The following is a 27160-nucleotide window of genomic DNA, read 5'->3' as shown; positions in this document are numbered from 1 at the left end:
AGTTTTTCAGGGAATCTGAAGTGCAGAAAGCTAACTGGTAAACAAAACCCAAAATAACACATTGTGTGCATATACAGCACCCAGTCTAGCACATAATTTAGCTTTTCAATACCTGCCTGTTCTATCATCACGAAATGTGGTGCCACATTCCAACTGTTATAGCAAAAGATGTTCAGAGCAATTTCCAATCAAAAATGTGAAATCTGTAGATTAAAGAAATAATCTTTTAATCTCCTTGCTTAGAAAAACAAATGAAATTGTATTTACCCTCAAAAGAAAAAAAGGTCACCACCTTAAACATAAAATTTTCACTCGAAACCTGACTGTGCACATGCAGTTTAACTAATTGTTTATGTGTGAATCTATTTTAAAAACACCAAAAAAAACTCGTTTCTTAACTATCGCGATATATCCACAGTGAGATCTCGCCCATGCATTATAACTCAGGAAACCCCACTCAGTCTTCCTTTCTCAACATGGCACCGAAGGTGAAGAAGGAAGGTTTGTTAATCTAGTAATTTTGAATGAATAATTCGTAGAGTTTGCAGAATTATCGTGATCGAGCTTTAGGAGACGTTCCCGAATTGTAAAGATAAACGGACAGTAGTTTAAATAATGTCCGTATGTTGCTCTAAACTCCCTAAATACGTAGATAACGCACAGAACCTCCAGCATGTAACTGTGCCGGAACGTGATGCTAGGCTAATATTAGCATGGTAGCTTTTTATGCGGACTAAAATGTTATCTATTTACGGCCATTACTCTCTCTCTCGATGTCTTTTTAGACAGTCAAGTATGTACTTGTCTAACGAACGTTAAGTTTTAGTCGCCGTGATTATAACGTTTGTGAATTGTCTGTTTTGTGACAACTGCTCGCATTTGCTGTAAGTCGCTGCTGTGTGAAACGTTTCGTTAGCTACACGTGAAAGTTGGCAACTGATGTTCTTGTTGCATTACTGTTCATTAGTTGTGGATATTAGTGGTTCTGTACAGGAAAATCCTGGACAGTATTCAGCGTTTTCGTCCTAGTCGTGTCAAGTGACGAGGTGCTGAGATTAGCCTCTCATTATATACTGAGAAACTGGTGTTTGACTATAGATTGCCAGCCGTCATTTGTCTCACACACAGGCTCTGCATCTCATTATTAACCGTTTGAAGTTTAGAGTTGTTACCAGTGGCTTCACCGGACCAAAGATGTTGTCAATGCAAATGTGCCTTTTTCCCCAATTATGTACACATACATAAGGAATAATAAACCTTGGTCAGCCATAAGCATAAATTAAGGACTCATTTTTCTGTCGAGTATTTCTCTTGCGATATTAGTAAAGTATATTGAAAATAGAAAAGGATGGTGGTGCTTTTTACTACGTTTCAGAAACCATCTTGTGTCATACCAACTGGAGAAACATGTATAACTGACCAACAGTTTAATAAATGCTATTTCTTTGTCTTAGCTGTCCCCGCCAAGACTGAGGCCAAGTCAAAGGCTCTGAAGGCCAAAAAGGCTGTGCTCAAGGGCGTACACAGCCAGAGGAAGAAGAAAATCAGGACTTCTCCCACCTTCCGTCGCCCTAAAACTCTCCGTCTCCGCAGGCAGCCCAAGTATCCTCGTAAGAGTGCTCCTCGCAGGAACAAGTGAGTTACAATGACAGTTTGATGCTGACAAAGGCAGGCATTAAAAGTGCACATGAAGGTTAAAGTGATCTTAGTCTGAAAAAGTGTGATTACAGCATTATAAACTACTAGTACCCAGCTAAAACATTTTTTCCATGTTTGTTGCGGAGAGCAGTAAGGAAAATGCATATGGATAGGCAAATGTCAGGGTTTTGGTCTAACTTTATTTTTTTTTTTCTCCTCTTCCTGCTCTGTAGGTTGGATCACTATGCCATCATCAAGTTCCCCTTGACAACAGAGTCTGCCATGAAAAAGATTGAGGACAACAACACACTTGTATTCATTGTGGATGTCAAGGCAAACAAACACCAGATCAAACACGCTGTCAAGAAGCTGTATGACATCGACGTCGCCAAAGTCAACACTCTCATCAGGTAGAAATCCATGTTTTCCTGTCGGAAACTGAACTGAATGAAACACTTTTTGTATTACATTGTTCATAACTTGTATAGGGACTCAAGAGTCACATTTGTATTTGTAGTTTTTGTTGGATAGTTTCAGTAGGTGATTGCCAACCTTTGCATGTGGTGTTACTGTCATTTGAACTTTTTTTTTTCGTAATATAAACCTGCATAGATTTACTTATCAGCTTCTTTTCATTGATTCATCTTGGATGTTTTTGTTCTGACACATGTTCAGGCCTGATGGTGAGAAGAAGGCGTACGTTCGTCTTGCACCAGATTACGATGCGTTGGATGTTGCTAACAAGGTGAGTCTTAAGTCATTTAACAGGGTATAAATGACCTTATGGTTGTATATAATGGCCACATTTCCTTTCAGAAGTTGTCAATTCTGTGCAAGTGATGTAAACTTTTATTTGATCTGAATGTTTGTGATGCGTTCAAAGGAACCACTGATGCCAGATAGTGCCGATACAGATGTATTTAATCTGTTGGTGAACATTGTGTAATTTGTTTTTTTTCTTCTTTACAGATTGGCATTATCTAAACTGTGGCAGGAAAGACTTGTGGAAGAATAAATATTTGTATAAACCAAAAATGATTGTGTCCTTGTGATGTTTTGTTTTTTTCTTTTATTGCCAATAACTGTACACAATCAAACTGAAAAATCTCCTTGTAGTGGCAGATACGGAGCAAAGTTTGGTGCCAATTTTATTAACATGGCTCATGCGTTCACAGAATAACGAAGTGCAAACTACTTCAGTGTTGTCAGTTTGTTAAAGCTGTTACACTGCAGGACTTGGCACACAGGGTCATGATGATACCTGAAGATAAACTTTGTGAAGGTTTTATGTGAAATCCAAAAGCTGCAGTGGAGATGTGGATATACAATTCACAAAATTTTGTTCAGCCGGTCTAATATTCAATAGGCCATACATTTATATCTGATAAATGCTTTGTGGTTAAACAGTCATCAGAGTCTGGAAGTAAATTTTAGATTCTCAATGTGAGTGTTTCTCAGGATATACAAGAAATTTCCAAATGCCTGCAGTAAACATAGGCTTAAGTTCAAAAAGTTGAGGGTTTTTTTTTTTTTAAAACATTTATTCAGACAGTTAAATCAACTCCACTGGTCACAATCATACCTCTGCACTTGTTTCAGTGATCGTGATTCACTTTAGTTGCTTCCTGTACTGGACAGTAAAGGCTAATGACTGATAGCACTGATGTCTGACAACTCAAAAGAAGGATTAATGTAGGGCTGCTGTTTTATGCGTCTTATGTTTCAGAGACAGAATCATCTATTGAAATGTTATGTGTTAAAATATTTGTATAATGAATAATAATAATAATAATGAAGTTATAAACATCTATTAATAGCATGACACTGACTTCAAACGTATCGCCCAGTCCTACTCCTGTTTGTGTGAAAAATCAGATGAAATCATACTTAATATTAAACTAAAAGCTATACTGTTCTTTTACATCTCCATCAGAGACTCTTATGTGTGCTTTATCTGGTTATGGAGATAAATGATGTAGAAGCTTTGTGACATCTTAAACATCTCTTCAGATTATGTCTCTACAGATATGAATAAGTTAAGACACATATTAGGCAGGGGGGGAAAAGATGCATAACAATCTTCCTGGTCTTCCCAGTCTATCTAGACTTATATTGCTTACATTCAGACTGAGGGAGCGTGGCTCACAGCCTCTGCGGTTATGAGAGGAAGGTTCGGACTGTGCCTTTGACAAGGCCTCTGCAGATTGGGCACTTTCGCAGCGATGGTGCACACTCTTTGCACACCACCAGGTGTCCACATGGGATGAACACGATGTTGACTTCTTTATCCATACACACTTTACAGGTACGTTCCTCCTGCAGGCGCCGCAGCTGCTCTTCCATGGGGAGATCTGCAACAAAAACAGACAAATGCATCCATCTTAAAGATCGATGATGATGAAGATTTTTTTTTTTTTTTTTAAATAGTGTTTACCTGTTACACCAATTAAGCATAAAATTAAACTGCCAGGACAGTAAGTTCTGCTTGAGATTCAGGTCTTTTTGCTTACCTGAAAGGTCTTGGCTTGGTGACGCAGCTTCGTTTGATTGGGCTGAAAATGTGAAAGACAAGCTCAGGTTTGATGCACAATGGAAACAATGAAAATACTCAAAATAAAAACATTACTTTGCACCTCTATCTTACACTTAAGTCTGTACTGTATGTGATAAGTGCAGTCAGAAAGTCTGTGATGTGGTGGGATGGAAGTACCCATGAGATCTCTGAGCAGGTGGACATCGTTTTTCTGGATCCAGTTGCGGAAGACCTCGGCGGCAGCGTTTCCTTTGGTGAGGACGAGCTCTATCAGCCTGGCGGTTTGCTGCTGGGCTGACGTCTGGGCCTTGAGGCCGCTGTACTCCTCAGGAGCTGCAGGTTAACAGGGAAGAACAGTTTCTCACAACTGGATTCTGAACTAAAGATATCACAGTTGCATGATAGGGACTAAAAATAAAATAGCGGAGTTACAAAAAAACCCCCCAAAAAAACCACTTAAAAATATTATAACAGTTATTACAATCTCAGATTAAAACTTACATAACACATTTTGCTCTCTCAAATGTTCCAGGACCGGCTCGACACTCCTCAGACGCTGCACCAATGCCGCCTGGTGTCTCTTCACAAAGGTGAAACCATCTGAAGCAAAAAAAAAAAAAATATTGTTCATCATGTTGAACAATAAAATGTTCACAGACAGCACAACTAACATCGCAATTCATGCCTGCTCATAATACATCACAGAGACATCTTTCACCGTCATCCGCACCTGATGCCATCGCCTCCACCAGCATCTCTCGCTCCTCTTCCCTTTTCTGGTCCTCTGCACTCAGCAGGTCTGAAACCAGCTCCTGGACTGTTCTGTAGTTCTCTCCACTGGTCAGGATCTTGCTCTGGACTGTCTGCTTGACCAGACTCCGCTCAAAGCCCATCTCTAATGCAGACTTAATCACAGGGGTGTTCATCATGACCGCATCCTCAGACCGTTCCTCTCCTGGACCGAGATGAACCACTGAGAGAGAGAGTAGACAACGTCAGGATGGGTGATTCAACAAGAAGTCAAGATAAAGAGTAAACAAGGGTTTGGCACATGAATGTGTTGCTACAGTAACAGAAGTTTGTTCCCTTAGAGCAGATGTACAGGATCTATTACTTGTCTAATCCAGATCTGGAAACTATTTGTGGATGAATCGGATTCACATAACCCAGACACAAGGCAGAATTGTGCTGCATTCGCTGTGGTGACGTAATCCTAAACAAAAATCACACGATCACTGCCAGCCAGTTTCTCAGCACAGGCGGCAGGACTTTAAGCCCTAACAGAGGCCTGTAAACTGGCAAACTTTAAAACAATCAAACCCCCCCAACACACAGGCAACACACTGATTAGGGAGTGAGCTGAGGTTACACTGCTGATAGGATGACGTACACACAGATCACAGGACACATTCAGATACCCAGGATGCAGCTAAAAATGAGCATCACACTGTCTCCTCCTGCTGGCCATCATCATCATCGTGCTGCTTATCAAACTGATTGCTGATTGAGAAACCACAGCCAGCATCCAGAGCAGAACGGTGGGTCAGTACTAGTCAGTAAGTACAAGTCCCACATGAGAGTGATGAAATGTGCAGAAGGATTTATCAGATCTTTTTCTGACTCCAGATGGGATCCCTTTATGCCATGAGGGAAGTGATGATGATGATATCTGCGTGTAATTAATACTCTTGCATTTTCCTTGCTCGTTAAGAGAACCTAGCAAGGGTGTTTGAGTTATTCGCTCTTGAAGGAGTGTTTAATTTCAGCTTTCCTAGAACCTGCATTTTCATAATTACATAATTTGATGATTTTAAGATTTCGGGTTTGGATTACTTGGATTTGATGTTCTCGCGCTTTATGATTAGAATGTTTCAATGAGTGAGCATAAAATGCTCAAAGAAAGGGCTTTTTGACTGCTCTAATCTGTCTAACAGATAAGAGAGCGCTCTTTCCTCTTCTGCCGTTGTGACCACTGATCTCTGTATGCACTGGACCCACTTGCAAGAGCCTGAATAAAACTACAGAAAGACAGATCGCGTTTTGTCACTGGCAGGCTACAGATTTCCAGAAGCAACACCTGAGCTCAAATACAGTTTATTATGTACAGGTGCCTTATTACGTTCTTCCAGTGCTCTTCCCGACTGATTGTCTGGTTTTACTGCACGGTGCACTTTTTGTACTTTCTCATAAATATGCCAAACTCAAGACTGCATTGTTTCAAACTCACCAGGTGCATCCACAAACTCTTCAGAGCTGGTCTCTCCATGTGCTAAAAGCTTTCAAGTGAGAAAGCAGAAAAATTAAAATAAATACATACACACACACACACACATATATATATATATATATATTCAGAGAGAGACTTTATTTGTTTTTTAAACGGCGCACTCTGTGTCGAAACATTTGAACCAAGATACCAAGAACAGAGTTTCATGGCGCTCTCTACCGACCTGCTCAAACAGCCGAGGGAAGCGAGCCTGGACCTGGTGAATAAATTCTGCTCCCTTCTCCTGAAGCAGATACTCACACCTGCAATTAACCAAAGGCACAAATAGGCAGACATTCATATCCTCTCTACATGTAAATAACACAGCTCTTTGTCTTTATAGTGCAAAGTGCACTCGACAACACATTTTGACACCTAACTGCACAACACTTTTAAAATATAAATAGCAGCAGCACTTACCGAGGAAACCACTTGGCATGTTCCACCCAAGGATCATCCCCAGACTCCCAGCACCGCAGGCCTCCATCACAACAGAAACACTTGACATCATCGTTACGACCTTGAGAGGCAAATGAAGAGCTTTCACTGTCACAATTACCTTTTGGGGGATTTCAGATAAAGATGACTGTTAAACCAGTACATGTTTGTTTCTAATTTCCAGGACTTTCCAGCTTAAATGTAAACAAAAAATACTTGGAAAAATACTTGAATACGGGGACAACCCCATACGGGGGGGAGGCTTTATGGTAGTAAAACTGTTGCAAGGAAGGGAAATTACTTCATTTCTTTCATCTGAACATTATGAATATATTTCACCTAATATTTTAGGGACTTTTAAATGACAGCTTTAAGATTTCAATTTACGAATCAGACTTAATAGAAAAGGAAATAAATAAATAATTAAAATAATGTATTAACAGCAAGCATTTGCTTTAAAAGATATCTCTGACTTTAGATTTTCTCTCGAAGTACCATATAACTTCACCTTTTTGGCCACTTTGGGAGACTGCATATTTAACAAACACGGAGCAACATTTCAAGTCCAACATTCAACAGCTAAATGCTTCTCATTATGATCAGGCGCTGCTATGGAATAACTGCGACTTTCTGATGTTGTCCTTACCTACATAGTAGAAGCCGGCTTTTGCCAGCTGCTCAGGCCGCACAGGGATACGAGATGGCCAGTTGACGAAGGTGAGCAGCCTGTCTTCGCTCTGCTGCATGGCAGGGTTAGACACATTGCTCAGGGCGGTGGGTCCCACCACAGCTCCCAGCACGTCAGCTCTGTCCCCCCGCGCAAAACGACAATTTGGGTAATGTCTCTGATGTTCAGACAAGGCTCTGTCACCTGGCTCCCAGTTGGCTAACTGCAAACACAAACATGATTAAAAAAACAAAATAGATACCCTGAGACACACTTAATCTAAATGATGTTGTCTCTGGATGTACTATAGACTGCTGCCCACTTCTGTCAGTCAGTTTTTTTTATAATTAACCCTCTCTGTGTATTCCTATCAGGACCTGTTGTCCTTGTTATGAAACAAACCTGTCCTCCGCAGCTGAAGCAGGCCACCTGGTCGGCCTGGCCCAGGTAGTAGAAGCCCGCCTTGGCAAGCTCAGCAGGAGTTATGGTGGAGAGTGTCCAAGAGTGGAAGGAGTCCAGGCGGTCCTGCTCTCTGCGCATGTTGGGGTTGTAGCATGGTGGTCTTTGGTGGGACATGTCTTCTACACCACGAGAGGTAAGTGGGCTAGAGGGAGGTGGAGCAGGTAAACCAATGTTTGGGTAACCCACTGGATCTTCGCCCTGGCTTGCTGTCGGGTTTAGCACAGCTGGGCCTGGACCAGACGACTAGAACAACAACAACAAAAAACAAATAAAAATTTGAATTTAAACTGAACTTAAATTTAAACTCTAATGTGCCAAAAACAGACTGTCTAAAAGTACCGATGGCAAAACAAATACATTTCTTATATATTTTCTTAAGAAATTTCCTTTAATCTTACTGGTATGGCTGCAGCGATGCGGAGTGGGGAGAAGGCAGAGTGTGAGGAGGAGAGCAAGTTGGCTGTAGATGGGAGGCTCTGGATAAAGGGACAGGATGGAGAGAGCTGTCTGTGTTTTTCTGCAGGACAGTCTCCCGCATGCCAGCCCTCTGCCGTCACGTTGCACTTGAAACACTGCACACGGTCGCTCACACCGGTGTAGAACCAACCCGCCCTCGCCAGACTTCGCTCTGTGACCGCCGAATTTGGGAATCGAGCAAAGGTAGAGATGCGGAAGAGCTCTGGGGATGAAAGCAACATTGTATTCACACTTGACACTCGAGACTAGAACATACCAGAAGGTACAAAAATAAATTCCAATAAACCTTAAATTTGATAAAGCGAATGGACAAAGAGATTTGTACCTGAGGAGTTATTATATTGCAGGTCAGGTGGATTGCCATTGCGATACAACCGCATGAAAAATGGGCTGCTTTGGAGCTGAAAAAGAGTTTCCATTTCCGTATTTAGGTAGAGCAATATAAAGGCAAAAAGATGTCCTTCAAAGGGAGAGAGGTTTGAGAAAACCCAAGGTCTCACACAGACAGACTCATACTGATGGATAACAGTAAAACAGATCACGTTGTGAGGACGGGGGTGTGTCAACTCGCGACAGTCACGGTGAAAAAGAAAGTGAGGAATGTGTAAGAATGAAACTTCAAAGAGCAGAGGGAACAACTTAAAAACTACAGATCTGACCAAGGACTCATTTGTCACTGATATAGCTTTTACAGCTGAAACTTCAAAATTTCGTTTTCAGTTACAGACATGTTGCTGTAACTGGAAAAAAAAAAAGCTGTACTATTTTAAATGCTGTAATTACAATTAATCCTCAAATCAAGAATCTTCATGTTGCACTGTGAATAAATCACCCAGGATCAGTAAAAATATTATTGTTTATATTTAGCACAGACATATCAAATATATTATCTAACAAAAATGGCATGTGATTATGTATTAAAAAATTATAAATGAAAAATGTCCCAAACACAAACACACACAGAGACCAAGGGCTATGTGCTCTCAAACCCCTCCCCCATTCTTGGACATCTCTTTGGTAGGTGTCTAAGCTTCCATTATTGAATAGTAAAAGCCCAATAAGAAAATTTTTATGCTCGTAAGGTAAGGATAATCGACGTGTACTGAATGCAGGACCTGTAGAACAAAAAACAAAGACAAACAAAAAAAAGAGAGAGAGAGAGGAAACAAAATGAATTAGTCTCACAGCGAAATTCTTCATGGAGGAATTTAACCCCTTTAAGCCATAAACTGTATCTTTCAGACTTATACACCATTTCACAATCTTGCTAGGTATCTATAGACGTGCTAGTTTATACATAAGAGCGCCCTACATACATTATAGGATTCAAGTTCACTAAAGACATATTATATATCAGTTTAGCATAGTACCAAAAGGAAAAAGGCAGAGAATTTATTTAGCTGTCAAACAGCAATAGTAAGAAAGGTCATCCATTGCTGAATAGTGGGCAAGGGGTCAACAAATAATTATTTTCTTTGCCAAAACATCTGACAAATATTTGTATTTCAATTGATAATTTATTTACTCTGCAAAATAAAAGAAAATAGTCCAAACATAATAGATAATCAGTACACAAATCGTGAAAAAATTTTCTACAACGTTTCCGTAAAGTCGGGGAAATTACACTGGATTTAAAAAAAAAACAAACAAGAAACTGACAGAGACTGAGATATTTCACGTAATTCCCATAGTGCAACTAATACCATAAGTTTATTTCACACCCTGTCCCTGGAAAACACCCATACGTCCAAATCTTTAAAACCTAAGGCCGCCTTTTGATAAAGCAGGCTTTCTGGTAGTTTTCTCAGTCTTCATTAAGCTTTACCAGAGTAACAGATGATATCATCAATGAAGCACTCCTTTAATAAAGCTGCCAATTAACATACTCAGCTGACGGATCATTTCGGAACACCAGGTGGTAAAGATATGATCATCTGGTGACAGTGGTATTTTTCTGGTCGGGAAAGGTTAGGTACTTTCCTTCCAACACACATATACGACACAGAAATGAGAACCGACACTTCCTGTTTTAGCTTTAGCGTAGTTATGTTTCCAGATTGAACAGAAATTAAATCTGCGTTAGCTAACGTTAGCTACGTCGGGTAATATTTAAGCAATCTGTAAATTTTGAATTGGCTTGAGACAGGTTACAACATAGGTTTGAAAGATAAAGCTAGCTGGCAACTGACATCAATTAACTTGACACTGAACGCCCAAAGAGCCAGTTTGATCAGATAAGAGCGCGTTAGCCTGCTAACGCCTGAGCTTGCTAGCGCTAACAGCTTCACTCAGTTAAATGATGTGTGCAGCAGGATTGAGAAAGAAAAACGAAACAAGTCTGGTCTGGACACAACAGAGTGAGGCAATAACGTGACATAAAAGAGCTCACTACCAAGTCATCCAACACACTCACCATTCAGTCGCCACGGAAAGTCCCACTATCCTGGAAGCTGCGCGTCACAGACACCGCCGACTCTCTCGGTGTTTCCGCCTGTCTGCGAATCTAAACGCGACGGAAAAATGTACACAGACTTGAGAACTCCCTCCGGTAAATCTCTCGGGTCGTGTCAGCATGTTGTAATTTTTAAACACACTTAAGCCACCTTATTTTGGACATGTTAGACACACATGTCTCGTAGTGATCTGCATTGCTTTTCGGCTTCTGTGATCATCAAGTCAACGTTTGTCTCTTGTTAATAAAATTCCATGTGCATAAATAAACGAAAACCTCCATTTGTTGTATAACATCACACAGAAACATGTAAAACTCCCTTTTATAAGCCACAACTGTGTATTTATCTACATATATCTACATGTATCTACACATCGTAATCGTGTTCAGTTAAAGTAAAATTATAATTTACAAACAGAAATAACACAATACTCACAACAACATAATATTCACATACACTACATACAACATTCTATTAAATTTATCAGCAATATTCTGTCGAAAGTCAAAAACCTCATATATGTGATGTATAAATAAATATATATGTATAAAGTTAAAATAATAATCCAGTTTAAATAAAGTAAGATACTCACACAGAGGCCTTTCTGAAGTCAGGGGGTTAGAACGTAAAGTGTCTCTACGGAGTCACCAGTTGGTATGTGGTATTTCCGCTCATTTAGCCACGCCCCCTTAACCACAATGACGTGTCAGCCTTTCTTCTGCATGTGCTGACCTTTGGCTTTTCACATATCTGATCTATTGATGATTCCGTCACGTCTTGTATGTAAAGTACCTGTATTTTTTTTTTTTTTAACAATTTTTTCTTCAGTCCCCGCAAGGGTGGAGTTCAGATCATTTTCAATCACTGAGTGCTTAAAAACTAGACCAATCAATCAATCAATCAATAATAATAATCCATATTAATTCCAGTCTTTTTTTTAAAGGTTTGATAATGCAATACTTCACATAACTATTATGTCTGTGTTTTATCCATATGTAGCACGAAAACAACACAAATCTGTAATCAGTTAAAACAAGTGTCACTTCCTGTCACACTTTGCTGACAACAATGAGGCTACATGAACGTATTGTGGAAATAGAACTACAAAGACAATAGCAGCCTGTTGTCCGATAAAACCGTATCATGGGCGATCCACACGAGACACAACACTAGAAACTAGGCTACTTTTTGTCAGGTGTATTTAAAAGTTTATTAAACATAAAGTCCTTTAAAATGATTACAGTGAGAGTAAGCAGAAACTTTTTTTATATTAAGCACATGCATTAAAAAAAAGATACAAAACAAGTCTGATTGCCTCCAAACTCTCTGTAAATAGGATAATAAAAATCATTATATGTAATATACATAGCAAGTGTCATGCATTCCAAGATAAATAATGGGCTAGGTAGTGTGTTGCAACAGGCTATGTGTATGAACAGTAAGTTGATCCAGGCCCATGGTATTTTAATTTAGAAAATAAAAAAATAGGTGACATGGCTCTTTATTTTGGGGATGTTGTGAATGAAGTCCCATTTCTGTATACTGTGTATATATAAAAAAAGGCACTTGGTTAGAAGAAAGGCTCTCACCGATAATTAACAACCTAGAAAGTAAGATAAAATATAAACACACTGCAGAAAAACCCAGCATATAAAAACAGGTTATATACTTATTATAGAGTTTAACTAAACAAGGAGAATTAAAGGGCTCCACATACTGACGACTGCCTTCTTCTGTATTACAGCACCCACATAACACTTGCCGTTATAACAAAATACGCCAAGAACATATCATCTGCAATTAGAAAGATGCTAATGTGCAAGAGTGGAAAACTGGAGCCACCGACAGAGGAAACGATATCTCTACAGGGTGGTAGCAAATTAACATCGTAACTGCACCGACCAGGGTTATTTTTAAAGGCTCATACCGATGATTTTGCATGTTTTAGTCTATTTACAACAAATTACTTACATTTACATCACTGCTGTGTATTCTGCCACTCTCCTTTAGAAATATGAATGCGTTTTATACTGCTCCAAGCATCTAATCCATACGCATTTCTGTTTTGCAAGTTTACTTTGTTTTAAATTAGACTACGAAAACAGAATTTGTTGTCTTGTATCAAAAACAGATATTCAAGGTTTTTTTTACCAAATAATGGATTTAAATGGAAAAGCGTTATCGCTACAGGATATTCTGAAAAGAAATTTTAAAAAAATGAAGAAAGTAAGAAACAGTTTGTTACAGTGAACAATAAGAGTACATTATTATGTCAGTGTTGTCACTGAGTGGTAATGTAGTGTTTAACTATACTTAAAATTGCATTATCCTGCCTTCATAATGCAAGGCTGTTCACAGTGGGTGATCACATAACTCAAGCAAGTTTCAAGTGTATGCAAATCTACGTTAGAAATGAATGAAAAGCTAAATCTGTACTGTGTGTATCCAAAAATGCTCAGCATAAGTGTAGACAGTTGATTTGTACTTACGGAGCTAAAATTTAAAAACCTGGCTGGTTGTATGCTTTTCTGCAGGGGAAAAAAAACCTGTGATGCCACTGAATGAATAGATGTGAAAAAAGGAAATTGTTAGGACTGTATCAACACCAGTATTGGGGGAAAAGGAATAAAACACATTAATCTTGGTTGATGGCTGACTGAACAGTTTTCATTTATGTTTGAGAGCTGCCAAGAGCTGTATTAGTACTGAGGAGTAAAATCTCAGCTGTCAAAAATAACAAAATCCAATAAAACAAATCTCCAATAAATACTACCTTTGTGAAGCTTATATATTCAATGTTGGAGTGGAGAAAATGACCGGAACATTTTAAAATAACATGCAATCCAACACAACAATAAAAACTAAAGCTAAGTATGAACAAAACCTGAATATTAGTAAACTGAAAAAGGGGAGATTTTGTGGGGTTTCCAGGAGTGTTTTAGAGTTGAAGTTGACTACTGTTCTAAAATATTAACATACTTTCATAAGGTAAAACCTGAAACTCGGGGGGAAATGGGGGGGTTGTAGGAGGCAGGGGTGTTATTTCACACAGCAAAGGCCATGAATCTAGTGTCATCCACTAAGAAAACTGATCAGAACACCAGATACGTCCGGATTACAGCTTCTCGGGGAAACCCTGTGTTGTGTTCGATTGCATTTACTGTAGACACTGTAGTTTGTTGTATTTTTAGTGCCCAGAGTTAAGACTCCTCAGGCTTTGATTTGTTGGGAATGATATGTTCACTGTGACCTCTGAAGATAAAGCTTATTCTCCTCCTTAACTTAATTTTGAAAAACATCAAAGAAGCCACAATCTTGGTTTTGAGTAACTCCACAGTCTTCCACAGAGATGGGTTTTAATACTGGCTTGTGAGAATTTTAGCTGACTGAATGTCTCTGTGTTGCAGTGTTAATGTCAGCTTTGATGAGTCATTTTTTTAGAGCAGATTTTTGGTTTCATGAAACCAATGTAGTGTTTAATAAAGATAAAGTGTTGTTAAAGTCTCTGTTTAAACTCCTGACGCTTCTTAAGAACATGTTTTAGACGACTGTGAGTATTAAAATCACAAATTGCAGGCTGCTCAGACCAAGAAGCGCTACATGCTGCTCCCATAAGCTATATAAAGTCAAGTAGATATGATTTTTTTCTCTTTCTGTTACTATCTTTAGAGCCTTTTTGGTATAACTGCTACATGCAAACTTCATTGACTTGACACTGTGTTTTTTTAAAGTGTGATGCAAAGAGTCTTACCCAAGTGTAGAAAATAAAATAAATCTAAACTTAGCTGTGATTCAGAGACTTGGGGAGCATCATCTGAGACCGATCACTAAAAAGAAAGGAGTGTCTCGAAAATATGGATGCTCTGTTATGCATCTGTGTAAAACCAGGCCAAAAAAACATACCAGCAGCTTACTACCCTCTGCGAGAGTCAGGGCTTTTTTCATTCCTCGGGGTGCGAGTAGTGTTAGGTATCCGTCACACAACAGTAGCATATTCTCTCAGTAATGTTGTTTCTGTACCACTTCTGAAGCCAAAAATTCTCAGTCTCAGTCACGTTATGAAGATTTGACATCACACCGTATCTTCGGGTCGGTGGCCGGGTTTGTCTATAGCCAGGTGAGCAGGCTGTCTCTGTCCATGTGCGATCCAGAGAGAACGGTCTCCATGTCCATCAGAAGGTCTGAACTGAGACCCTCCGGGATGCAGGGCATTAGCTCCTCCCCCTCAGACATCGGGAGCACGGGCATCGTCTCCTGTAAGCTCATCGAGGAGGGCTCGCCAGCCTCGCCTGAAGAAGTGCAAAAGATAGATGTGAATGAACTGTGCAGAGGACAACGAGCTGAGAGAAACTTGGGAAGTCAGATAAACTGCTGGGTGTTTTCATAAAATTAGGGATTGTCTTTTTAACATAGATGAACCCAGGTGAGCATGTCTAAAGAGGTTTCACACAGGAAGTGTTTAAGCATATGAATGAAAAGCACAATTCATGTTTTCCATCTGTTTCTTCTGTTACACAAATTAACAAAACAACACAGAGGAGAATCAGTGAGTGCACAAAATTTAATAGGCTACATGTGAGCACAAATACGATGAATAAATACGAAATACAGAGGCATCATTTGGATGCTACTTGATGAACATGTTGCAGTCCAAAGTGCTGCCGGTCCAAGCCTTTTTCTGAGTTCTTTATTACATTTTCCCCACCTCAACTTTTATTTAATATAATTAATGGCCTGTCCATCAAGCCTTTTCACACCATGTTTGTGGATTACAAATTAAATTAACAGAAATTTCTTAGCATCATCTCTGGGAAAGTTACTGTCATGTGAAATCATTTGTTTCTCCACCAGCTATGCCAGCAATTACTGGAAGGCCCGAGCAAAAGCCAGAAATTACAACCAACTTCTAAAACAAAACAAGGTCCTTAGTTCTCAAAATAAACTGTTTCTCAGTGGCTTTAGGCTATATTTAGAGCAACAGATGTGGCATCTGGACATCGTGTTCATCATTATGGTTCTGATAAAAATACACATATTTCTAATGGAGCGCGGAGGGATGATTTTCAAAAGAAATCAAAAGCTGCTTTGCCAAAGTGGAAACTCTGGGGCCATTTGAATGAGAAAAGGCGTGTGTGTGTGTGTATGCATGAGTGCGTGTGTGTGAGAGAGAGAGAGAGAGAGAGAGAGAGTGTGTGTGTGGACACGTATTCCTGTAGTTGAGGGGACAAAAATCTGTTTACACAGTCACACTGTGAGCACCCGCCTTACTTATGGGGACAAAATGCAAGTCCCCACAATATAAATCATTAAATATTCAGGTGAAGACTTGCTTTAAAGTTAGGCTAAGGTGAGGGTTAGGATTAGGTAAGTAATGTTTATTGTTATGGTTAGGTGGCGGTTAGTGATGGAAAAATGACTGTGTGTGTGTGTGTGTGTTTTACCAGTGTCCATGTGATCCACAGAGCTCAGCATGTGGTCCGACGTGCGGGGTAAGCTGCTGACGCTTAGACCACTGTCAGTGCTCTCGTTGCGAGAGTGAGCGCTGCACAAGAACACACAAAAACATTCCTTCATGTCTAATCATCATCTGTTGAACAACTGACTGTATATGGAAACAGATGACATGAGAGCTCCCCAAAAGTGAAGTCAAAACATCTTTGTCGCCCCCTGGTGGCAGGCACCAGTACACGTCATAAATCCCTCCGCCTCCATTTGAGCAGAGTCAAGACTGAAAGTGCACCTAAAATCACTTCATCCATTTATTTATTTTTTTTTTTACAAGTCAACGTGTTACACATCAGGAATGAGCAGCAGACAAACTGGAGAGCTGCTGAACTGACAAAACACCTGACTTATGAAGACTTGAAAATGAAAATGATAGATGATAGATATGATGTGAAAAAATACATAATTATTAAGGTAACATCAGAAAAGGGTCTGTCCTGTTAATCCTAAATAGCAGCTTTACAGTGGTTATTTCTACACTGTATTACTGCTTTCAAGTTATGCATTCTTCTTGTAAACATAACCACTATACTTCTTCTGTGTATACTCTACTTTCCACTTTTGTCCTTTAATGACCACAACTAAAAGCAGATCTACAGCACATGACAATAATATGGAACATGAACTCACCCATTAAGTGTGGGTTCGTGATTTGGGGCTCTGATCCTGACATCCAGAGATGGGACAAGCGTCTGTGTGTTCCTGTCATGGTCCATCCCAACAGGCATCTGGCTTCTTCCTCCTGCCTCCTACAAAACACACACATACACACACGCACTCCTGTTTTAACGTGTAAAACTCTCAGTTTAACTACAGCAACAACAAGTTAAGTACAGTTAAAACAACAATTTAACTACAGTTGAATCTGGAATTTTAAATTTAAATGCAGGTTCATCCAAGTGCAGTTTTATTCAACGTCTGACCTGTGGTGTGATTTGCTGAGGGACGCCTTGCTGTTTGCATCTGAGCCTTTCCTTTTCCTGCCTTTGCTGCAGCGCCATGCCAAGGATGCCAGGGTTCATCTTCTGGGCTGAAACACAAAAAATTCATAGGAAAAGATCTTTTTGACTATTACGTCAATATCTTCATAGAGGTCAAACATTTTCAGTAATGATTTCTTTATATATATATATATATATATGAGGAAATCTTTTCAAAACTTTGCGATCTTTCTTATTTTGGTTGCCAAAGAGCAACTTGTGATGGTGGACATTGGAACAAAATGTTTCTCATTGACAAGCAAGAATTGTCAATTCAGGAGACACAAATTTGATGATGTGCTACCTAGACGCGGGTCGACCCATGTGGTGGTCTTATTTATGTGATCGATGTAGTACACCTCTCCATCTGCAGTCACAGCCTGCTCCCAGCCTTCAGGTAGTGGACCTGAACAGCAGTGAAAGTACACAGTGAGAAGGCAAACGTGGATGGAGTGCATGGAGAGTAAAAAGTAGAATCTGGCCCACGTCCTTTAATGTCTCTGTGTAGCTTCTACTTTGTAGAGATATTATGAGGTTAGTGGGTAAATAGCTACAGTATGTTCTTGCCTGAATGCATTGGGTGGGAGACTGTAAAACACTACTGAGACAAGTATGCAATACTGTCAATACTCATGGTGTTCTTTGTGGAGAAAATGAATGTTTTATTCTTAAAGGGTCTGTTCAGCCAAATTACAATATAAAAATTAAATAGCAATAGACACAATCTAAAATAATCCACAGAACGCATTACACTAGGTTTTCATTGGGACTGTTTCTTCAGTGGAAAGTAGGGCCAATGAAAACTGTTCACAGCGAGATCTGTGGATTATCCAGATTAACAGGGACATTGTTTCTGGAAAAATCCCTTTGCTTTTTTGAATTAAATCCGCATTAATTAACAATTTGGCCACTTGGGGGCAGTAAATGTAACACATCCTGTAAAGTTGTTATGGAGAACCTGTGAGCAAACAGTTGCCTATTTACACATTATTATTCGTGTTTGTGTTCACCTCATGAACGTCAATCCAATATTTACTCTCTTTTAGCTCTGGTTTTCGGTCTTCACCACTTCCCGGGGAAATATCTTGTCTTTCTAGCTGCTAAATGCTCCACTGCGTTCCTCAACTGATCCCTGTGTCTGTCTGTTGTGTTCAGTGGGTGTTGTGCATCATTAACATGCAGTTATTGATTATAACTGCACTGACGGTATTTAATTGTTCCCTTCCTTTTCAGTGCAACGAGTGCCACACATGCAGGTTGATTCACCTCTGCTGTGCAGTCAGGCGTCCACACGAACATTTAAGCATTTTTTGCTTGTTGTAATCCTTCCTCAGGCTAAATCATGTCTTTTAAAGTTACAAATGTTTTAGTAAAAAAAAAAAAAAAAGTCCTTCTTTGTACTACCCTTGTGTTTCCTTGTTGAGTTGCAGTGGGACAGTAACAAGAAGAGGGAATTTTGTACAAAAAAACAACTTAGAGATGTGACTTGGTTTGTTCAATTTGGATGGCTTCAAATAAAACTTTAAATAACGTTTTGACTGGATTTTGCCCTCATCACTTATGCAGAAAACTCACTTGATCAAGGAACTGTTAATATCCAGTATGAACACGAGGATCATTCCTTGTGTTCAGCACACAAAAACTGTTTCAGTACTTCAGTACTATACACATACACTAATATGTGCTCACGACTGTTGTTCTAATAGACTTAAACTTAACCTTTAAGCTTCTGTTCACGTGATTTCATCATTACGTGCTCTGGTTCAAGTCTGGCCAGGAACCTTTGTTTCATATCATCCTCAATCTCAGTCCCCTCACACTTTTAGTCAGTAAGAAAATGTTTTTGTGCAATTTGGGCGAAGAGACCCTTTTAAATTTTGACACGAGAGGAATTTATTCAAAGGCGGCAATTGACCAACTACCTATAAAACTCGTATCCAAATAAGAAAAGCCTCTGTACGAAACAAGCGGTTGAAAGAGCTTCTGTTTTGCTGACAATGAAGATTTCTCTCAAGTGGGACGCTCTCACTAATGTGTCAAACCTGAGAGTCCCGTCTCTGCTTTTATAGCCGTGTCCATCACAGACTGTCTGGGCTTTAATCTAAGCATGTGACAATTCCCACCAAAGTCACCAGAGCCGTGACTGCAGAGACCAAAAGGGAATCCTGAAGACATCACACCAGGAAAAGATCTGACCCACTGCTGACGGAGTTGAACTATGAAAAGCAGGCCTGTGCTTCAAAAAGAAACTGAATTGTGAAAGAGAATGGGGGTGGGGAGTTAGAGTGATACCTGTCTCTGCATTGATGTTGTTCTGTGGTTGCGTAGTGGGTGCTGGGTTGCTGAGGGAGTGGGCGTGGACCGGAGTGCCAGAGATGGGATGCTGAGCTGCAGCCGACTGAAGCTGCGAAAGTCGAGGGTCGTGCCAAGTGGTTGTCTTATCCAGGTGACTGCAAACACACAACAAGTCTAAACATATCTGCGTCTGTTACACCGCTGCAACCTGAAGGATGAGAAGCGTGAGGCACGTTTTGCCTCGGACCTGCTTTACCTGTACTACGAGATGTGCGTGTACATCTGTGCTCACACAGATGAATGTCACTGCTTGTGCTGCAGCGGGGTTTGACAGGAGTGTGAGCTGTCAGGCCATGTGCTCTCATGAATGAAACTGGCTGATACCACACCGGTTGCAAAACTAGTTGGAAAGTTTTCTGTTTGCATGCAACTGATTAGTGTGAGTCCTGGTTTTATCTGCCCTGCTGGATTTCTCTCTTTGCTGTTTCCCTTTACTTGTGATTCTTTCTCTTGCAAAATATTCAAAAATGATGCACCGTCTACTGTTTCCCGTAACGACAGTTTTCATCATTTGATAATCTTTTAAGATATTTAAGTAAAAATAGAGAAAATGTGCTGTTTCCAGCTTCTCAAATGGGAGGATTTTATGCATTTCTCTGTTTTGTATGACTGAATCTTTTATTTGGCCATTCAGTCAGAATGAGACATCTGAGACAGAAGACATCACAGTGAGCTTTGGGACACTGGTACAGGTATTTTATAGACTATAATAACAGATAATAAGCATCATTAACTATCATTAGTTGCAGCCATAAAACAGGATGAGTGGCAATGTAGATGTTAGAACAAGTTAGGTCTTATTGAACAGAAAGCCTTCAAGTAACCTGCAGATCGATAAGCAGAAGTTAAACCTTACTTGAGGAAGTAACGTTGGCCAGTAGGGGTTTTGGCCATTTCCCAACCGTGGGGGAGTGGCATGTCGTCAGGTACGATCGGCGTCGCTGCTACATCTGCCGCTTGAGTGGAGAGAGAGTTGACTGGGAGGGAGGCAGGGGAGGAATGGGCGCGGACATGATGAGGAGTGAGGGAGCCGCACACACCTCCATCCGAACTGGCCTGACGAGAAAAAAAGCAGGGTTAACAACTGCCACAACGAGTCCACAGACAGCTACCAGAAACAAAACCCAGCAGGAAGAAAAGTTTTGGATGGAAACCAGAATGAAAAAAAACCAAAACAAACCAAAACAAAAGGTTGGGAGGAAGAACAGTCAATCAGGTTGCTTCACTTTAAAAGATGATTTTTAATATTCTAATTTGTTGGTAAGCTTATCTCAAAGTCCTTTTGTGCTGAATGAGTTTTACAGATTTCAGTAATTATGTGTCAGTCACATCTAAAAATGTAAAAGGTAGATTCGAGGTGTGTTTCCTGGTCACAGAATAAGTAAAACTATAGTTAAAGTGAAATTTAGTCAATGAGACAGACATCAGACAGGTGAACTACTGTACCTGCTTTCTAGATGAGCCCATGACATGACTTAAACATGACAAGCACGAGACTTGACCCTTACTGTGTCTGAAACACTGTTCCTATACTTTAATTGTTTCTCGTGAGATGAACATTATAACTTCTGCTTTATGGGGTTTTTTTTTTAAAAGGGAAAACCCCTCACTCAGTATGGCTGAATGCAACTGGAGCTGCCCACAATACCAGAGAAGTCTTAAAATACAATATGTGAAATCTGAATAACCTTTAAAGTCATAAAAATCTGCCATTGAGTCTCTAAGGGTTGGTTGAGGAGTACTCATAACCACTACTCTTCTTCGTCATTGTTTTAAAGATTTTTCCACAACTTTACCCCATTGATATTTGTAACTGCGGCAACAAGGAAAGTCTTGTACCCAAAACAGGTATCACAGTGGAGTATTGCTACTCCACTCCACAGTGATACCCAACACAGGTATCACGGTGGAGTAGCAATACTTCAAAGCAGATCCTCACCGGAACATCAACAAATAGGCTTCACAAATAAACAGAATCAAATCAGGAGGGGGGAATATTTTGGACCAGACTGGGAGAAATGTAAAAGTAGTCCTGCATACAACCTTTCACTGAGGACCAAGAGATTAGGGTTGCAACAATTTATTATTTTCATTATTAATTATTTTCCAAACCTGACTGTTTAGTATGTAAAATGTCAGTAAAAAACAGCCCACCACATTTTCCTCCAGCCCAAATTGATGTCTTCAATATTAAAACTTAAAGACATTCAGCCAAAAATGACAACAAAAAAAAAAACAAAAAACAGAAGAGCAGCAAATTCTCTAAATTAGGAAGCAGAAACCTGAAACTGTCAAAATATAGATGTTCTGCAATAATATTTTGGTAATCATCTAATGTTTTACTCATTTTAGAAAGCAAAAACACAAAACCCTTTACTGTTTCCAGCTTCCTAAGTGAGTGGATTTGTGTGGACATACGTGACAGCTGAAACCGAGTGTTTATGGCTTTTGTACCGTTGGACAATTAAAACAAGACATTTGAAAAAGCTCACATTTGTGAGGTGGGAATTAACTACTGACATATCTCAGATCAAACAAATAATCGATTAACCAAGAAAATGACCAACAGCGTTTCAGGACGTCATTGGATTAAACATCTCTAATGTCGTCCCTCTCTTGTATAACAGATGTGGACAAAAATATATTTAAGAATCTTTCCGGATTGATTGATTGATTGTTGATTTCTTTGATCGGCGCGTGTTGCAGGACTACAGCACATCATGTAGTTGAAGTAGCCTATCAGTATGCACACATGAGCATGCTCAGTGTGGTGCAGTTAACAGCAGTTACCTGTCTGGAGTGGCCCCGGGAGTCCGGCTGTCTGAAGAAGGAGTCCGGCAGTTTCCTCATCCTCATGGGCAGAGAGGCCGGCTGTCGGGACGCCTTGCTGGGGTTCATCACGGCGCTGAAGAGGGCCTCCAGCTCCGTTTGCGAGTCCCCGCGGACGTGCACGATCTGCTGCCCGGCCGGAGGCGCGTCCATGTCGCCAAAGTTTTGTGTCGCAACAAATCTGTCGATGAGTTCAACCACACAAACACACACACACACAAAACAAAGACAATAAACACCAGGGCCGTTAAAAACTAGATGCGTCCGAGCTCTGGAGTTAGGATCGGATTTGTTTACACTTTTTGCGCCCCCCCCCTCTTTCCCTCCCCCACACCCCATTTGAACTTTTGTGTCCTTGTGCGTCTGTTTCAAGCTGTAACATCTCGGAAGTTATTCGGCCGCGGAAAGAAAAACAATCTTCGGCTAAAGAAGTCGAAAGAGTGTGGTTTAAAGCCAGGATCGCTTACGCAAATCAATCCGAGCAGCGTACAACACGTTACATGCCTCCCACATACCTTCAAGCAGCCAGACCGTTTCCCCTCTCCCTCTCTGTCTGTAGTCCTGCAGGGAAAAAAGAAACTGGAAAAAAAAAATCACAGCCGGGAAAACACTCAGTGCGACGCTGATTTCCGATGCAAACTTTCAGTCAAAAGCCTCTTCAAGTGGAAAGAAAAAAAAAAAAACAACATGAAGCCAACATATGAAGCCAGCTGGAGAAAAGTGATTTCAGCGAGAGACCTCCAAACTTTTTTCACATCCACTGCTCAGTCCAGATTCATGTGATAGTGCTGAGGGGCGGGGTTGCCGAGTTTAAAGCTGCCGCAGATTGCAGGGAGAAATATTAAACTCAGACCATCAACACAAAATATGAAAAAGAAAAAAAAGAAAAAATAAAAAACAAGTTGTTTATTTGCGCTTCGCTTACATGTTCCACATGCACCAGACAAGACACTTTCGACCCTGAAAATGGAGCGGAGATGAGTGATAGATTCACTGCAGTTTCCAGTTTGTGTGGTTTTCTCCCCTGCTGGAGGAAAGACGCAGACGACCATATGTAGACAGCGTAGACAGAGGCGCACAGAGTCAACCAGAGATGATCTGCCTGAGAGGAGAAATGACGCTCATCTGCTGTGCGGCCGTCATTTTTTTCCTGACTCTGGGCTTCACTGGGTTGGGGTTTTTTTTTTTTTTGGTTTTTTTTAGGGGGGTGGGTGGGAAGAGTGAGGAGGGGGTGGGGGTGGGGGGTATTGGGAAGTTGCAGTGAGAAAACATCCGCCCCTGATGAGGCCAACCCAACCGGAGCCTTTTTGTCCATGCAGGCGGTGCCATAGTTTCCCGCCCTCTAGTGGCAGGCATGCGCGCAGCCATCTGGAGCTCAGCTAGTCCACAGATAGGATTCAAGAAAAATGTCTGGCCTGGCTGTGTAATTATGAACGGTGCACTCAGTTATTTAGTCATTATAATACACCACAGTTAATGTAGGCTATAGTGGAAATGGAGAGTCTTGTAAAAGTAATGGTTGGATATTTAATTGGCTCTTAAAAACAAAATATTTTACAAATGAATCGGATTTTACTCAAAAAAGAAATGCAAATAATCAAGTAATTTATTAATCTAAACACTGGTTGAAAGAGAGAAAGCCTTATTCATTGATATAATGTAACTACTTAACTGTAACTTTGTAAATTAAACAGTTTAACAAGTAGGGGTGCAGCTAAAGATGGTTCAAATCCACAGACATTCATTTTAAATTCTATTGGAGGTCCTCAAGTTTCCCCAGATACCAAATATGTTGGGCTGAATTTTGGGAAAATCCATAGTCTATAAAACATTGCAGCACTGCAACATCATAAAACCTCAATGCAGAGTTGAAATAAACTGAAACAGATGGTCCTCCTTCTGTACACTTGCTAATTGAAATACTTCATATGTGTTACATTTTGTATCTGGGTAGGTGCTAAACTGCCTCTCGTTGCTCCTGTACCTCCAATTTAATGTAATTTAATCAAAACCAACATGCAGATAAAAAGGTCTCGTGATAGCAGAGTTCAGTAACTCTTCTCCAAAATGTGTCAAAAATGCACTTTTGTTTGTTTTCACAAAATTGTTTGTCATTTATGCGACAGGATGATTTTCACAAATGTCAGGCGATTTGAGAGAGAAAACAGAGAAAACTCAATTTTCAGATGATTTGTATGTAAATCTTCAAGGTTTATTTTTTTCATTTGCCAAAATGCTCTCACCTGAATGACGTGTAACAAGAGCTTGTGCACGCACTTTAAACGTTTATAAATGCATGATACAAAACTCTTATTTGATGTTCATTCTATCAAATGGTAGGTTTAACCGATTATCATTAGACTGTGTGATGATCAAAACACATTCATACAGTCCACTTGTGTGTATATTCCCCTCGCTCTCCTGCTCTCCTCTGCTGATGTTTCCAGCCCATGCATTTACCAGACTGTGACTGATTCAGTTCTTGGATCACTTCCTACTTGTATCCATGACAGAGTTGCATAAGTTGAGGGTGAAGAAACAGGCAGCAGAGATGTTAAATATATATGAGACAGCACTGCTGCAGATGTTTTCACCACACACACACACGCACACACCACACTGCTGCCTTAAACTGCACACCTGTAACTTTTCTATACTTTATATTCAGTTATTACCATGCTATTTATTAGTAATCAAACATAATTTATTTAATTCTGGGGAAAACTTGACCACACTTAACTCAAGATTACTAAGTGTTTCATTTCTCCTCCTTTTAAGTAATTCTGTATGTTCAGATTCCAGTTTATTTACCTATAAAATAATGCATTGGCCAGTTTTTACTATAACTCTGTGCTCTTTGTTCGATGTATTGACTGTTTTACTAAACATTTCACATTGTAAGACATGTTTTTGATGTATGATGTTGAGGTATCATCAGTGTGACTATACTGAAATTATCTGTTGTTTCTGAGTGTTGAGACTCACCTGCACAAGTAAGTAACAAGTAAAAGGTTAATAGGAAGGTAACTGTAATGTAATACAACTGCAGTAGATGGCGCTGTTATACTGTAACAACTCTAACATATCTTAGTTTTTATTTCTTGCACTTGCAGGATTTCTTTTGTTGTTTTTCCAAACAAAACTGTCTCCTCACTGTGTACAATCAGTACCCTTTTAGAGGTAACAATCAGACCAGAGACACACGGGCGACTTATCAGCGGCATATTCACATCACAAACAAAGCAGCTAGAAAGAACAATTGGTGTAATTTATCCCAACAAATCATTTATGAGCTAAGGACTGAACTCTGGAGAGCATAACATCAAAATTAATGCAAAAACACAGAGAAATGAAGGAAAGAACAAACTGAAAAAATAAAAATGACTAACGATGAACTTCAGTAACAGCTGTTGGTAGATTGTTAAAGGAATAGTTTGAGATTTTGGCAACCACATTTATTTTCTTAATATGAGATTGATAACACCGTCTGTCTGTGAAGTATGGAGCTACAGCCAGCAGATGTTTATCATAGCTTAGCACACATGAAACCAGTCTGACTCTGCCCTCCGTTTACCTCTAAAGCTCACTAAAGCTCGCTAACCATTTGTTTAACCTTGGTGATGTCATCATTTCCACTTATTTTTGTTTGGTTGTTTTACCTTTGGTTATTTATATAAATAAACAATCATCACAGTTTGATTTGATGGATAATTTACAATTATCAATTCATTTTGTTCTGCAAACACTTAAGTTTTAATATCTTTAAGTTGCATAAATATCACTTTACCTTTTCTTGAGTAACCATCCAGCTGGTAATGAGCATGTCTGGTTTGTTTTCAGGATTTTGTTTGCCATTAGTCAGGCCAGTTTTGTTTTTGTTTTTGTTTTTGTTGTTTGTTTGTTTTTGTTTTTTGTTTTTTTGCTTAATTTTATTTGTTGAATTTTGCTGCAGCCCATCCTGTGTCTCATTGCATGGTCCCGAACACTTACACAAACCAAAATGTAAAAACAATAAATTGTAGCTTTATGAGCCGTTAGGAGTATGTGCCAGGAACAAACCAGACACAAGGTATTAATTAATAAGCCTCAAAGGAGCCAGACTAGCTGCATGCCTCCATATTTTAGAAAATGTGGTTATTTGCTTCCATTAAGCCTACTGCTCTCATATTTGTCCAGTAAATATGAAGCTACAGCCAACTGTTGGTTAGCTTAGCTTAGCATAAAGACTGGATGCAGAGGGAACAGCTAGCCAGGCTCTGTCCAAAGATGACAGCAAGTCACTTAACCTAGCTATGAAATAGTCAAGCAAGTCTACTTAACCTACAAAACCCACAACTTTTTAACTTGGGATAAAACAAACAATATAGAATGAATTAATTAATGAACTTTAGAGGTGCTGGTAGGCAGATTTGGTTTAGGACGAAGCAGGGCTAGTCATGTTTCCCTGCTTCCCCTCATTAAGCTAAGCTAACTGCCTTGTAGCTCCATCTTCATATTTACTGTGCAGACATAAGTGGTATCAACGCTCTCAGAAGAAAGTGTCATGTCAAGCCTTTC

The 27160-nt window shown here is 39.8% G+C and overlaps 3 protein-coding genes across 4 annotated transcripts; 1 reads left to right on the top strand and 2 right to left on the bottom strand.

The window, feature by feature from the left end:
• The first annotated feature begins 396 nt into the window (after positions 1-396).
• rpl23a (ribosomal protein L23a) lies at positions 397-2673 on the top strand. The gene is made up of 5 exons (XM_046410108.1): positions 397-501; positions 1455-1635; positions 1872-2048; positions 2314-2383; positions 2608-2673. Exons 1-5 carry the CDS (start codon positions 432-434, stop codon positions 2620-2622), a joined length of 513 nt encoding a protein of 170 aa, XP_046266064.1. The 5' UTR covers positions 397-431; the 3' UTR covers positions 2623-2673.
• A 499-nt stretch (positions 2674-3172) lies between these two features.
• birc2 (baculoviral IAP repeat containing 2) lies at positions 3173-11652 on the bottom strand. Its single transcript, XM_046410104.1, has 14 exons — positions 11527-11652; positions 10895-10984; positions 8807-9596; positions 8403-8683; positions 7945-8247; positions 7522-7765; positions 6858-6957; positions 6622-6700; positions 6399-6447; positions 4902-5144; positions 4673-4771; positions 4349-4504; positions 4149-4190; positions 3173-3989 (listed from the first exon to the last, which is right to left on the bottom strand). Exons 3-14 carry the CDS (start codon positions 8898-8900, stop codon positions 3796-3798), a joined length of 1884 nt encoding a protein of 627 aa, XP_046266060.1. The 5' UTR covers positions 8901-9596; positions 10895-10984; positions 11527-11652; the 3' UTR covers positions 3173-3795.
• Positions 11653-12116: 464 nt separating this feature from the next.
• Positions 12117-23766, bottom strand: LOC124070310 (transcriptional coactivator YAP1-like). Of its 2 annotated transcripts, XM_046410105.1 has the most exons (10): positions 23529-23766; positions 23119-23182; positions 22565-22784; positions 20631-20830; positions 19712-19869; positions 17724-17825; positions 17363-17469; positions 17070-17188; positions 16376-16476; positions 12117-15223 (listed from the first exon to the last, which is right to left on the bottom strand). In XM_046410105.1, exons 3-10 carry the CDS (start codon positions 22754-22756, stop codon positions 15042-15044), a joined length of 1161 nt encoding a protein of 386 aa, XP_046266061.1. In that variant the 5' UTR covers positions 22757-22784; positions 23119-23182; positions 23529-23766; the 3' UTR covers positions 12117-15041. The 2 variants fall into 2 exon arrangements, with proteins under 2 accessions (XP_046266061.1, XP_046266062.1); XM_046410106.1 differs by lacking the exons at positions 17724-17825; positions 23529-23766 and having other exon boundaries at positions 23119-23473.
• Positions 23767-27160: the final 3394 nt, after the last annotated feature.

The sequence above is a fragment of the Scatophagus argus genome, chromosome 14 (assembly GCF_020382885.2).
Source record: "Scatophagus argus isolate fScaArg1 chromosome 14, fScaArg1.pri, whole genome shotgun sequence".
NCBI classification, from domain to species: Eukaryota; Metazoa; Chordata; class Actinopteri; family Scatophagidae; genus Scatophagus; species Scatophagus argus.
The sequence above is the reverse complement of the archived record's forward strand: the minus strand, read 5'-3'. Positions and strand labels throughout refer to the sequence as shown.

What these genes read in the sequence shown, in the direction of transcription:
- birc2 (XM_046410104.1), bottom strand. Translation starts at nt 8,900, where the DNA reads ATGGAAACTCTTTTTCAGCTCCAAAGCAGCCCATTTTTCATGCGGTTG. An exon ending in AGAGTTTGTGGATGCACCTG is followed by an intron (nt 5,145 to 6,398) that starts GTGAGTTTGAAA and finishes TCTCTCTCTCAG; the next exon opens with TGGTTCATCTCGGTCCAGGA. An exon ending in GGTGGAGGCGATGGCATCAG is followed by an intron (nt 4,772 to 4,901) that starts GTGCGGATGACG and finishes TTTTTGCTTCAG; the next exon opens with ATGGTTTCACCTTTGTGAAG.
- rpl23a (XM_046410108.1), top strand. Translation starts at nt 432, where the DNA reads ATGCATTATAACTCAGGAAACCCCACTCAGTCTTCCTTTCTCAACATG. An exon ending in ACCGAAGGTGAAGAAGGAAG is followed by an intron (nt 502 to 1,454) that starts GTTTGTTAATCT and finishes TCTTTGTCTTAG; the next exon opens with CTGTCCCCGCCAAGACTGAG. An exon ending in AAAGTCAACACTCTCATCAG is followed by an intron (nt 2,049 to 2,313) that starts GTAGAAATCCAT and finishes ACACATGTTCAG; the next exon opens with GCCTGATGGTGAGAAGAAGG.
- LOC124070310 (XM_046410105.1), bottom strand. Translation starts at nt 22,756, where the DNA reads ATGGACGCGCCTCCGGCCGGGCAGCAGATCGTGCACGTCCGCGGGGAC. An exon ending in CCCGGGGCCACTCCAGACAG is followed by an intron (nt 20,831 to 22,564) that starts GTAACTGCTGTT and finishes TTTTCTCGTCAG; the next exon opens with GCCAGTTCGGATGGAGGTGT. An exon ending in ATGGGTCGACCCGCGTCTAG is followed by an intron (nt 17,470 to 17,723) that starts GTAGCACATCAT and finishes TTTGTGTTTCAG; the next exon opens with CCCAGAAGATGAACCCTGGC.